The sequence below is a fragment of the Protomyctophum parallelum genome (assembly GCF_964188405.1).
Source record: "Protomyctophum parallelum genome assembly, chromosome: 14".
NCBI lineage: Eukaryota > Metazoa > Chordata > Actinopteri > Myctophiformes > Myctophidae > Protomyctophum > Protomyctophum parallelum.
This window is the reverse complement of record NC_139709.1, coordinates 48,318,911-48,332,851: the sequence shown is the minus strand read 5'-3', so window position 1 is coordinate 48,332,851 and position 13,941 is coordinate 48,318,911. Positions and strand designations below refer to the sequence as shown.

The 13,941-nt window shown below is 43.7% G+C and overlaps 1 protein-coding gene across 1 annotated transcript in view; it reads left to right on the top strand.

Annotated features, from left to right (window-relative positions):
• Positions 1-9,650: 9,650 nt before the first annotated feature.
• Positions 9,651-13,941, top strand: part of pex5lb (peroxisomal biogenesis factor 5-like b) — a gene marked incomplete at its 3' end in the record, with an annotated part of 61,031 nt that continues 56,740 nt past the window's right edge. The window contains exon 1 of the mRNA XM_083782849.1: positions 9,651-9,915. Coding sequence (XP_083638975.1) covers positions 9,901-9,915 — 15 coding nt within the window. The 5' untranslated portion in view covers positions 9,651-9,900. The remainder of the gene's footprint in view (positions 9,916-13,941) is intronic.

Genomic DNA, 13,941 nt, shown 5'->3' with positions numbered 1-13,941 from the left:
CAGACAGTCACAAACTTGCTCCTCTAACCTTTAGGCCACCACCAATCTGGGAATAAAATGGAAAACAGGCAACTAGGCCATCACAGCTGCCCCCTAGCTGTGAAAATGTTTTATATTTTATTCTTTGTCATGATGGAGTGTCAGAAATAGCAGATCTACAAGATCAGGGTGAAGTGTTTTTTTTGTTTTTTTATCCCACGATTTTGTAACCCATTTTTCACCCCTGTGTCAATCATCTAATGTGATCCTGGGCTCTACACACCCTCCACCAACCTGGGGAGAGCAACGGACTTAACTCATGCTTCCTTCATGCTTGAGTGTCCAAGTTGCTCCTTTACACCTGACAGGGGGGAGTTTCCATGGTTGGACGTAGCGCGTGGAAGGAACACGTTATTCCAACCAGTTCCTTTCCCCTCCATCAGGCGCCCGGGCTGGCCAGGGGGAGGCAGTTTAGAGACCAGGATTACTGCATGTTTTTGTGAGGGTACCTACCCTAGGGGACACAGGGAGAACATGCAAACTCCACACAGAAAGGCCCTTTCGCCAACACCGCCTTCGGGTATGGGCACTGATGACGCGGAGGAGGAAACACGCCGCCAGCACCCACAGCGTCCCGAGCGGGAATCGAACCCAGGACCTTCTAGCTGTGAGGCGACAGCACTACCAACTGTGCCACCGTGCCCCGTAGGGTGAAGTGTTTTGTGACGTGCTGTCAGCTTGTACTGTGGATCTGCTATACTTTTGCTATTGTGAAACTTGATTGAAATGTTATCCCATAATGACATGCCCCAAATAGGGACACTATAGTTTGAAAGTCGTTTTAAAACAATGGCATGTGGTGAAACAATATTCATGTTGAAATTTGCACTTTGGAGTGCTTTAAAATAGTTTTGATTATTCTGCTCTCTGTATGGCGTAATTTTATAATCACTTCCTTGCCAATTGCACTTCATGCATCCCGTAAAGGTCTGGTCACCAACTGGAGAACATTGCTGCATTAATAATGTCAAACTCGATTGGGGTGGATAATGACATTTTTTTGGCTAACAATTCAACGTACATGTTGGGCAGCAGACCCCATAATACAGCAACCTTTAGGCAACAAGTGCAAAATGTCACATTAGTCAACAAACAATTAACGGCCACATAATCTATGTTCCTTCAAGGTATTGATCACCTCAGCTGCAAGTATTGTCAAATTGAACTCAACATTCATTTCAACTAGACCTGTACGTTGCAACGTATGCAACTTGGGAACCTAATGATATACGTTGTCATAGCACCCGTTTTACCTGTCAGCCGGTGTCCCACATGGTGGTCTGTGTATGTGCCTGTGTGTGAAGACTGCAAACTGAAAAGTGTACTTGGCAATCAATTCGGCCCACTGGCAGGGCCTGATTGGTTGAGCCTCAATTGGCTGAGGCAGAGGCTGGAAATTGCACAGGTGAAAGGAGTTGGCCTCATTAGGCCCACTGGCAGAGCCTGGCCCAGGTGAAAGGGGGTTGGCCTCATTAGGCCCACTGGCAGAGCCTGGCCCAGGTGAAAGGGGGTTGGCCTCATTAGGCCCACTGGCAGAGCCTGGCCCAGGTGAAAGGAGTTGGCCTCATTAGGCCCACTGGCAGAGCCTGGCCCAGGTGAAAGGGGGTTGGCCTCATTAGGCCCACTGGCAGAGCCTGGCCCAGGTGAAAGGGGGTTGGCCTCATTAGGCCCACTGGCAGAGCCTGGCCCAGGTGAAAGGGGGTTGGCCTCATTAGGCCCACTGGCAGAGCCTGGCCCAGGTGAAAGGGGGTTGGCCTCATTAGGCCCACTGGCAGAGCCTGACCAGAGCCTTTTGTGCTGGTTCTGGAGAACCATGGGTCCGATACCTGGCACTGCACTACCTGTGGGGGTGTGGAACGTGTGTGTTGAATGTGAAGTCGGTGGGTCAAACGGTTCTCAAGTTACGTGCATTACAACCGCACGCACACAAGCACACACGTACGCAGAGACGTGGCGCATTTATAGTAGGATTTGAAGAAGGGATTTGGAAAGGCCTAGGGTCAGTGTGTTGATTCAGGCATCTTTCTGATCGACTAGGTTGGCCGTTGATGCAGAATGTGAACATTTGTAGAGGATTGTGTGATCCGATTTGCAGCGGTGGAAAGTATTCTAATACATTTACTCGAGTAGCTGTACTTAAACTTGTACAATGTTGAGTTTATTTTTCATTTTATTTTACTGGGAGTATTCCATTTTTATTTTTATTTTCACTTTTATTTCTACTCCACTACATCTGAGAGGCAAATATTGTACTTTTACTCAATACTGCAGTTGTTTGAAAACTCTAGTTACTTTGTCGATTTTGATTATTATTATATAGCCTACATTTCGACCATTTGAAAATAGCCGATCTACAAGCTCACACATTGTGAGCTTGTAGATCTGCCACTATCGACCCTTTGATGCTAAATGTGAACATTGCAGTAGTGGATTGTGTTTTTTCATTTAATTGTATAATGTGTTGTCCTCAGTAAACAGACAGAGAGGTGGAGGCAGCAGTTGCTGCAGAAGTCCTGCAGGTTTAGTCCTTCAAACTTACATGATACCTTGAACTGAACTCTGTACTCTCTATATTGTCATCCTAATTTAACCCAGTGGTTTACAAACGTTTTAGCTCTTTGTGACTGAAACTGATGAAAATAGCAGCAACGCGTTGTGAGCTTGTAAATTGGCTATTTTAAACATCTTAAACATTTAATTTCTAATTTAGGGAATTTCTTTATTAAATGTATATATATACAGTATATACCTGTATTCAAAGATTTGTTTAAAAAAATCTAAACATTTAAAAAAATAGAAGATCTACAAGCTCATAGTGCAGAACAAAGTGATGCGCTGCAAGCTTGTATATCTGCTATAGTTTAAGAATATTTAAACAATGAGGGTGAGGGTGTTATGAGGCGAGCATTCTGGTTACCCTATGATACTAAGGATTTGGGCCTGAATGAAGGGGAAGTCCTGTTTGGTTCAGAACCGTCCGCAGTACAGGCTGTCAGCCGAGAGGACACCGGGCCACAGTTAACAGTACCAGTGCATATGGACCGTTGACAAAGCATGAAGTCACCTCTGACACCGGTCACAGTGAAGGAGGACAAAAACACACACCTGTATCCAAAAGCAGAGAGAGGTTTAGCAGTGGTTCCCAAACTTTTTTTCCTCCCGAGACCCAAAAGAGAAACTTGATGACTCCCCGGGACCCAACATCATGCTTCCTTCTATGCATGAGGAGTCCAACTCCAAACTGCTTCTTTTCACCTGACAGGGGGGAAGGGGGGGGGGGGGGGTTCCCCAGCCTGACGTAGCGTGTGGAAGGAACACATTATTCCGACCAGTTCCACTCTCCTCCATCAGGTGCATGTTTTCTGTGAGGGTACCTACGGGGAGAACATGCAAACTCCACACAGAAAGGCCCCTTCGCCAACCCTGCCTCGGGTATGGGCACTGAGGAGGGAACACGCCCCCCAGCGCCCACAGCGTCCCCAGCGGGACAAACCCAGTACAAGCTTACAACGCGCCGCATGGCACTTTCGAAAAGTTTTGAAGCATGTCTATTGACCTTGACAATAAAGCTTAACACAAATCATATGGATCACCCGTGGCTCAAAACCTTTTCAAAGGGGCCAAAGTGGCCAAATAAATATCATGTCAAGGGGTCCTTGACATGAATATGTCTGAGAAGCACTGACCTAGAAAAAGAGCAGGCTGGGCAGGCTGTGCACCCCCAGGTGCATTGCGTGGTGCATTTTTATTACATCATTTTTCTCTTCAACAACACAACACAACATTGATCTTCTGCTATTATTATTATTATTAGGGATGTCCCGATACACTTTTTTCGCCTCCGATCTGATCCCGATACCTCAATTTCTGTGTTAGCCGATACCGATGCCGAATACCAATACCATGTCGTGATCTCATGTTGTGTTCATAGCTATCTAGCTATACAGTATCTCGTGTTGTGTTTATAGCAGACTCAGCTCACTCAAATGTGCACTTGAAGTTTGGGCAACTCCAAAGCAAACTCCACATGTCCCAAGATTTTATTTACCTGCCATAGTGTCAACCCCATCCATACCCCTGTGTCGGATCGGTGGTTTAGACTCTAAGATTGATATCAGAATTCTAACATAGATATAGAGATCAGGAATGCTTCACTAAGCTGTGTGTTCTGTACCAGAGACCAGCTGTTCTGGTATAGTCCTAAAGCAAAGCAGACCGACGCACGGACGGACGGACACACACACACACACACACACACACACACACACACACACACACACACACACACACACACACACACACATACACATGAGATTGTCACTTTTTGAGTGGTGCAACCACTCCTGTAGACAGTTATGTGTCACTGGGTCCCTGGCTGGCTGTGTCCGAGCACGGAAATAGCATTTGGTTGGTTTTTACCACCAAGTGTCACTGTTGCGCAGCTTAACACACACACACACACGCACACACGCATATTAACTGTATGATGATTTCGGGTGTGACAGTACAGTACAGTACAGTACAGTACAGTACAGTACAGTACAGTACAGTACAGTACAGTACAGTACAGTACACGGTAACTGTCATTTCTCTACCATTTCGGCCCGGTCCAGGCTCGCCAGAACCGGGCCAGTACCCTGGACGCGTTCCAGTGGGTCTGGCACCCTCCGGGGACCCCCCAGGGACCCCCACACGGAGTTGCACCACTCACTTCACACGAGTGTGATTTTTATTTATTCTTCCCTATTGTGTGACCCACGTAGAATGATCGACTAGGGCTTTGATTTACTGTTCCATGTAGTGGGTAGTTTCAATATTACACAAGAGGGTATTGGCACATTAACCCATTCTGACCTGAGATCAGATTCATACGAGGTTTCCGCCGGACACACACTGTTCTGATGAACCCATTCTGACCTGAGATCAGATTCTAAAAAATGTCAGTCGTTCTTCGATTTTTCAAAAAATAGCAGACCTACAAGCTCGTATCGCGCCACTCGGTGGCGCGATATGAGCTTGTAGATCTGCTATTTTTAAATAGCTAAAGCATAACATGATGCTGACACCAAAATGGGTGCCCGTTCAGAATGGGTTAAGTGCTTTGGTCATGCATAAATCTCTGCAGCAATTGATGGGAAAACTTAACCCACCCACATGAAATCACTGTGTCAGCTGTTCCAGTCGTTGACAAGGTGTTGTTCATATTATGCAAATATGCGCACACGCATATTTTCGTTCTGATCTGCTATTTACTTTTTTATTACAGACAGCCTATATGCCTATACTTATACGATATATATATAGCCTACACAGTATATATAAAAAATAGGAAAAGCAGGTTGGAGATGGTCACATATATCTCAATATGGGTTTCTTGAGAGATTACATATATCTACATATCTAACTTGCTGCTGAATTTCATTGCTTTTTGAATGGACTCGCTCGTTTCTGGTCGGTGACAGAAACCCAGCATACACAATATAAAGGTCACAATCTTGAACTAAATTATCCACCACTAAAGTTCTCAATGATGTTGACATGTTGTGTCTGACTCCTGTGTCTGATCACTCCTGTGTTTCCATTGAAAAGAATAATCAAGGGACACGGTGGCACAGTCGGTATAGTGCTGTCGCCTCACAGCTAGAAGGTCCTCGGTTCGATTCCCACTGGGGACGCTGTGTAGCCTGGGTAAACCCACTCCCCCTGCTGGACAACATTTCATTCTGCCAGGAGGGGTGAGTCTGGCATAATCGCCTGTGTGGCTGTTTAGCCGTGGGGCGGGAGAGTAGCGTTGACGGACAACCCCTTCAGCCAATCAGCGTATATCAAAACAAGAGGCGTCATCTAAACGCGTTCCGTTCCTACTTCCTTATTCCCATGTTTGTTGTTGTGAATGAGTCGAGGAGTTCACACGTCATCAACTGCTCAAATCGTTCCTGATTGGCCAACGTGCACTGTCAATCACAGAGCCCTGAGCTCGGTCGCGGATTGGCTCGTACCAAAGCTGATACAATCTTAAGGACTTTGTATTACCATTTAGCCAGACTCACCCCTCCTGGCAGAATGAAATGTTGTCCAGCAGGGGGAGTGGGTTTACCCAGGCTAGACGCTGTGGGCGCTGGGGGAGTGTTCTCTCTTGCCCCGCATGCTTGGGAAGAACTAAACGGTCTCATTTGTTTTAAAATAGGAGAATGTGGGCAGTCCATTGCTGACGGCGCTCTCTTTCTCCATGAAGGCAGATAACACCTTCACATTTACATCCGCAGGCATTCAGCTGTCCACTTATTCTACGCTACGATATGCTTCATTTACCACGACAAAACAACGAAGGAATTAATGCGAGGGTCCGAGTCAAGACGTCGCATGACGGCATGGCAGTGTCGTGCTCCAAAAATAACCAATACCCTCAAGCTCGGTACAGTAGATCTAGCTCACATTTGGCGGTTGTGTAGAGCTGTCATTTCTTACCCACCACCACACCGTTGTATGATGGCTTAACCCATTCTGACCTGAGATCAGATTCATACGAGGGTTTCCGCCGGACACACACTGGTCTGATGAACCCATTCTGACCTGAGATCAGATTCTAAAAATGTCAGTTGTTCTTCGATTTTTCAAAAATAGCAGACCTACAAGCTCGTAGCGCGCCACTCGGTGGCGCGCTATGAGCTTGTAGATCTGCTATTTTTCAATAGCTAAAGCATAACATGATGCCAACACCAAAATGGGTGCCCGTTCAGAATGGGTTAAAATGCCCCGATTATAATTATAATATTCTATGATCTAGAGGGAGATGCCCAGACCAGCGGTATAGAACCAAGAGATAGAAGCTGGTCTTCTTTGACTTTGAAAGGCCATAGAATTAAGGCCAGGCTGCCAGCCAGTCCAGTTTCAATTTAGAACCCCAAGTTTAACCACTTTCAATTAACCAAGGCATTGTCATATAGGCAAAAGTGGTCTCATGGCCCCAAGTGCTGGGTGGTTGTTTTGCAGAAACCAAAAAGTGGAAGAGCCAATCAGCATCTGTCAATCACAGGGCCCTAAGCAGTAAGCACAGAGTCGCATTGGCTGTTCTGAAAAACGCCCACCCAGCAGCGCTTGGGGCCAGATAGAGACAAGACACACGAATGTGTTTTTTCATGCGAGTGGACGGACTTCCTCTACACTAGACAAAACAAAACTATGTCTGTCTAAATGCCAGCATTTAAAATGATCTGTATTTCAAATTCAACGCACAGTAAGCTAATTCACTGTCCAAAAGAGGGGCAATGTGGCTTTGTATGCAGCCATGTCTCTTTTTCATTGTTCTCCAAATAGGATGTAATAAAATTACTACTTTATGAAAACGACTTCAAACATAAAATAAGTGCTTGCGTGAGTCTTTCTTGTCGTATGCCCACAGCAGCCAGTAAAACTTCACACACGCAAGTCATTTCTGTTCAGCAACGTGGGACCTATTTCAGTTTCAGCAAATTCACAAAGGAACTAGCTATATGCTGCTATTTTCACGTGACACTCTCACACTTTTAAGTAAAAAAAAAGAGGTATTTTACCGTACCTCTTGGCAGTTGGACCACATACAACATACATGTATGCATGTTTCTGCAGGCAGCAGGCATGGTTTATACGGAGTAAATAGGTTTAGGTACAGCCGAATGGCTGCTGCAGTGTTAAGTGGTCAGAAGACTTAAATAGCTCTAATATATTCTGATTACTAAAGTTTTAGTGTTTGTCCAGTAAGAGGAGACCCCCTGCAGTCCTCAACAGAACATTCATTTCCTGGTAGGGAGACCAATTTTATCCAATCAGAAGAGAGAACTCACAAAGGTTACACTGTATAAAAAAAAACACAAAGAATAAATGTTATGTTATCATTAATATCTTTCAGCAGTTATTTGGGGGCCCACTTGCAATATCTACAATGACCCCTTATCGGTCCATTTGGTTTCATTTTACGCTCTCAAGAGTAAAATGATTGTGAAACTATCTGCGTTACTTAATTTACAAGAAATTATAGCTCAAATTATTGCTCGGAATCAGAATATAGAGCTTTAAGTTTAAACTCTGAGCATGATCTATTTAATTTAGACATAGATAGATGCCTATCTCACCTCTTTGAACAAAGATGCAGTTACCTTTGCATCTTTGTGCATCAGTGGGCGTCTTTTCTATTATGTGATAATAATGTTATTTAATTAAAGCGGTTAGACCGTTAGACCCATTCATTGACGGGCAGGTAGGCTGATTATGCTGATAAGAGGGATGGAGTTCTCACCAGCACACACACGCAGAGAGTCAGATAGATGTTGTAAATCCGTGCGCTGGAATCCCCAGGTGATTTGTCAGAGTAGAGAAAGTTAATTTCTCAGTTCACTGGTCTTAATCAAGCTGGTTCTTCCTCTTGTTTGAACAAATTAGCAACACGATTGACCCATCTCCTCTGGGTTAGGGACTGTGAAGCGCTTTAACATCCCCTCGTTTTTTTATTTCTTTTGCTCATTTGGCACGATGCTTGTAGATCTGGTATTTTCAAAACATTTTTTATACATTTAGAAAAATACATTTATTACATTTTATACATTTAGAAAAATACATTTATTACATTTAGTAATGAGTAGCCTACTTTAACTTTTGCTGCTTTAAATACATTGTAATGCCAGTAGGCCTATACTCAAGCAAATGTTGAATACCAGACTTTTGCTTGAGTGGCTGCACCACTCAAAAATAAATTCTACTAAAATGTTCATCTCACTGCATTGCGTCTCACCACGGAATATCAACAGCAAGTTTCAAGTTTTGTATTATTATTATTATTATTATTATTTGTATATGTATTTAAATTATTATTTAATCAATAATTAGCAAAAATCTTTGACTCGATCATAGCCTACTATAGCATCTTCTGAAGACCATAGATAGTGGTGATAGTGTTTCTCACGTTGCTTAGGGTCAGCCTCTCGCACTCAAACCAGTGAGTTAGGACGAAAATGGTGACCTATATTATTCGTTGACGTCAGAGGCCGCTGTTTTACATCTTCGGCAAAAGTTGAGTTGCACTAATAAAAAGGTGTGTCATGTCCATTCATTAATTAATGAATTCAGGACTCTGAAACCTGATATGTTTCTCAAGAGAGTCCTGGTTCGGACTAGCCAGGCCTATACAATCAATCAAGTTTAATTAATTAATTCATTCATTCATTCATTCTCCTTCCAATCAAATAACAGAATTCCACATGTCACCAGTTTGTACGTAACGCCTACGCCTGGAAGTGGGCACGTGAGACTATAGGGGATGGATGGGAATGGGATGCACGAGACGGGACGTTTGGGGCTCAGTCGGTTCCTGTCCGTCCTCCCCGTCCGTCGACAGAAGACAGACAGACACACACGATGTTGTCATTGAAACACGGAACGGACAACAACACCGTTTGACTTGTCGGGGGATATGAAATAACATCCGTTCATAAACGCTGAAAGGGAAGCGCCGATGCTCTCGGTTGCGAACGGGACCTCCTCTCCTCCTCGTTTGTTCTCGGGTTGGACTTGATAAGTGGCGGCTGGCTGTCAAACGGGACCGTGTTTTAGTTGAGAGTAGCTATAACATTTATGACAGGATCCGGTTTAAAGCTGCATGGTGTTTTGGGATAGATAAAACCCCAAAGAGTGTAACCACCACCACGTCAGGTTTCGCGGGTTGGTTGGGTGTGTAAAAAAAGAACCCGGACCGGTTCGGTGGTTCGATTTGCAGCAGATATAAAGAGTGACGGCTTGCATCGCCTGAAGTCCCGACTTGACTTCAGCACCGGTTGTTACCGGACAGCTGCCTGCTCAGCGCCCCGTGACGCTACACTCCACAGCGGCATGTACCAGGTACAGGTACGGTTTTAAATAATACTGCACTCATAAAAAAGGGAAAAATAAAACAAAATATAAAAATAAATGTCCCAAATCTGATGATATATGTTGAACAACGAGCAGCTATAGCCTATATAGTTTTTTTTTTAGGAAACACTATGTTTTTTTTTGTTTTTGTTTTGGCCAGATCCAAATAAGCTTTGATTAGGCTAATAACAATTTATATCATTTTGAATGCATGGTTGATAAACTAGTTGGAAACAGAAATGGAGTAGGCTATACAACCTGATTCATAGCCATAGGACATTGACTCTTGCCAAAAAATACTGTAACTGATTGTCTTGACAAGCTAGCCGACGATTTAGACTCTCGTAGATGTGTTTTATCGATTCTGACATTTGAAAATGTCAGAGTCAATAAAATACATCTAGGATAGTCTAAATCTTAGGCTATTGGCAAGAGACACCCCTCGTACGAGGGACAATAAATTACATTTACAGCCTGTACGTCCCGGGACAGTAGTGCTTTTCTCTTGTGTGTTATGTGTTGTGTTGTATAATTATTATAATTTTGTATCCTTTTGAAATGGCAACATACCCTATTTCATCTCACGCACCTTGTGATTAAGTTCATTTTTTTGAGTTTTAACTTTTAATCACCCAAGATACATTTTCCATGCAATTCCACTCAACATATAACACTTTTAAAACCAAGTCATCATTGCTGACTCTGAGTTTCTTGGCCAGGAATGGCCAGGAACAAAGCATGGATACACATTACTATCTGGATGTCCAGCTAATGCTCTATGAGAGGATGATGGATGGCATTTGAGTTAGTCCATTCGGAAAATCAATGCAAAGAAACACTATTTTGCTACAGGAGAGCAAAGTGAACAAACACCTTTCCCTCTGGAATTTAACTGGAACTATCTTTTTTCTTGATGACATACAGTAGGAGTATAAAATGTTCATAAAGATAAAACAAAAATTACAAATTGGTGTGGGGAACAGTGATGAGAGACAGTGGAACTGATCTGATGAATGCATTCTTATTTCTTAGTACTAAAACTTGTCACATGCGGGCCGCTTGGTCAGGACAGGTTAAAGCTGCACTATGTAACTTTCCTCTTCTGTCTCAGATTTGAACCTGGTTTCCGGCACATGTGCTGACATTCATTTTACCGAGATAAATAGAACCTAGCTGCCTGATAGCACATGGGGATATATTGAATCTCGACATTCAGGTCAAACTTTGTGTCAGATCCTGTGTCATATAGGTGAGACGGGACAATTGTATAACTTAACCTTTTTGGCCATGGGCAGTGGTCACCCCCTGTTACCTCCTGACCTAGCTGACGCACCCCCCCCCCCACATGGAAATAAAAATTGCATAAGCTTATATGCAGACATACTTTTCCTTTTTATCCACATATATATGAACCTGAATATAATAGTATATACTTGCCATATTGGCATAATATGTTAATATATTTCAAATAAAACCATAGCACCACCATTAGCTTTTTCATGTCGCGCACCCCCTAGAAGGCGCTCGTGCACGCACCACAGTTTGGGAACCAATGGATAAGGTATATTGTATTTACCATACGGACATAGTGCCACTTTAATGTCACTTTTTAACACACTGGGTACCCCTTCAGTGCCATTTTACAACATGCATGGTTGGTGTCAGCCTCACACACTAAAGGTAGCTCAGTCAGTCAGTCAGTCAGTCAATGTATTTATATACTGTTATTTATATACTGTAGTACACAATCATAAGGTGTCTCAAGACACTCCCTATTACTGGCATGTTACTGTATAACAGGCAAACATTTACAAGCTCACAACGCATCGAGACGCATTGTGATCTTGTAGAAATATTTACAGCGAAAACATTGGTGCAGAGCCCTGCGCGGGACTGTTTTCTTAGTTCCACTCCTGCCCGCCCGCTCCCGTTAGATTTCGGACCATTCCCCACAGTGTTTTCATTTCTGGCCACTCACAGTTAATTTCTGACCGACCACCAAAATGTAAGAACCGTTTAGTCCTGCATAATCCCGCAACATTACTGCATAGTCTTACATAATCCCACAATAGGACCCAAAAACATTACAAGCAGAAGCACAGAATGCGAGCGAGAGAGAGAGAGAGAGAGAGAGAGAGAGAGAGAGAGTTTGACATTTCAGCACCACAGACATTTTCCCCCAAATGATGTTCTCCTGAGATAAATGTGTTACTTCATATCTATAGCAAACCACACATTCTTTAGGTGTGCTATTTCAGTTTTTTTGTGGTACAGGATTTTGCAGGATCTAACTGTACAGTATATAGATGCAGGTTTTGTATATATCTTTTTATATATATATTCCCGCCCGCAGCTATTTATAAAATACCTGCTCAAGCAACGGTTGCATTGGATCCCCATGCACAGGATCCCAATCCCTATGCACTAATATGCAGGGTGCTAAATTTGACTTTGTACTTTTGGTTCCCCTGAACCAATCCTCTTTACTGAAAATAACCGATCTACAAGCCCACAATGCCTAATGTTCCCCTCAGAATAGGGATGCTATACAGTAGGTTTGAACTTAAGTAGTTAAGAAAAAAAACACAAATCACCTGTCCTGTAGTAATATACTGCATAGTGCATACTGCATACTGTACGTTGGTTAGACATACTAACAGTCCGAGGTACTTCTAACACGTGGCAGGTTAAAACTAACCCTTGGCTTCCTGTGAGTTTAGGCTTATATAGGGTTGGGTTTTGGGTAGGGTGTCAGACTCATGACTAGGTTGTCGGACCAAACTCATGCACCCGTGAGGACAGCTGTATTGAAGACCCCTGGGTTAGACTGTGTTGTGCAAACCAAAACATGATAGGTTCAATCCCCATTGACATTTTGCGCATCAGGAGCCACATGTCCCGCCCACATGCCCTTGAGCAACACCCTAAACCCTCCACCTGCTCACTGCTCACTTATTGGAAGTTTGCTCAATGAGCTGCGACATAATACCTAAAAAAGGAAAATGTCAGGCCGCTGGACCTCATTTATCAACTACTGGTAATGGAATTTTGCCCGTGGCTTCGGTGTTGTTCACTGCGATGCCATTAAAACATGAGTATTATTCAGTCAAACAACAGGCCAGATTGGATTTATACATTCCATACTTCCCTTGACGGGTTTGGTGTGTGTCTGTAATAGTTTATAGGCCGTGTGGATACACACACGCACTCACACACTGCATGTGCTGCATTCATGCGTGCGTGCGTGCGTGTGTGTTTATATGTGTGTTGTGACAGGCGTTTCACAGCCAGGTCAAGGTGATGACCTGGCTGTGAATAAAAAAGATGTTGAAATACGCTCAGAGAGTGGAACGAATGGAACCTTGTACTGAGTCTGTTTGGGGCAGGTTACTAGTTTTGATTGATTGATTGACTGATTGAATGATTGAGTACTTTATTAACATGATAATTAACAGTACAAGTAGTACAGTAGAAAGTAATTAGATACCACGGGAAGTACTTTTCAAGTTACTTTTTATTTAGCACCAATATTATGTACAGTGCCGTGTTGCTGTGGCACAGTGTGATACAAGACACATGTTCCATCGGGTCGTGAAGAGGCAATGAACAGTTACAGGAGAGCGCTCCAGACATCCCTTCCCGAGCAACATTAGCCACTTCCGTTCCAAGGCCAGGGAGATATAATCCCCCCATCTGGTCCTTGGTCTGCCAAGGGGTCTCCTCTCCTCTCTGTGGGACGTGCACCAAGGACATCCCTATATGGAGACGCTCGTAGCTGGCTCCTTTGCAAGTGCAAATTCAACTAGAACCCAGCATCCATATTCTGGGGAGAACATTAGCCAAAAATAGCAGATCTAGAAGTCCATGAAGATGAAGACCTTTCATTAACGAACTAACTCACTTGCTCCCCCCATTCATTAGAAGGACCAGATCAAAAGGTTGGATCGAGGGTTGACTCTCAATAGATCGCGGTCATACAGCCGCTCTGCTACTCACGAGACCCTGACCCAGAATCAGGTC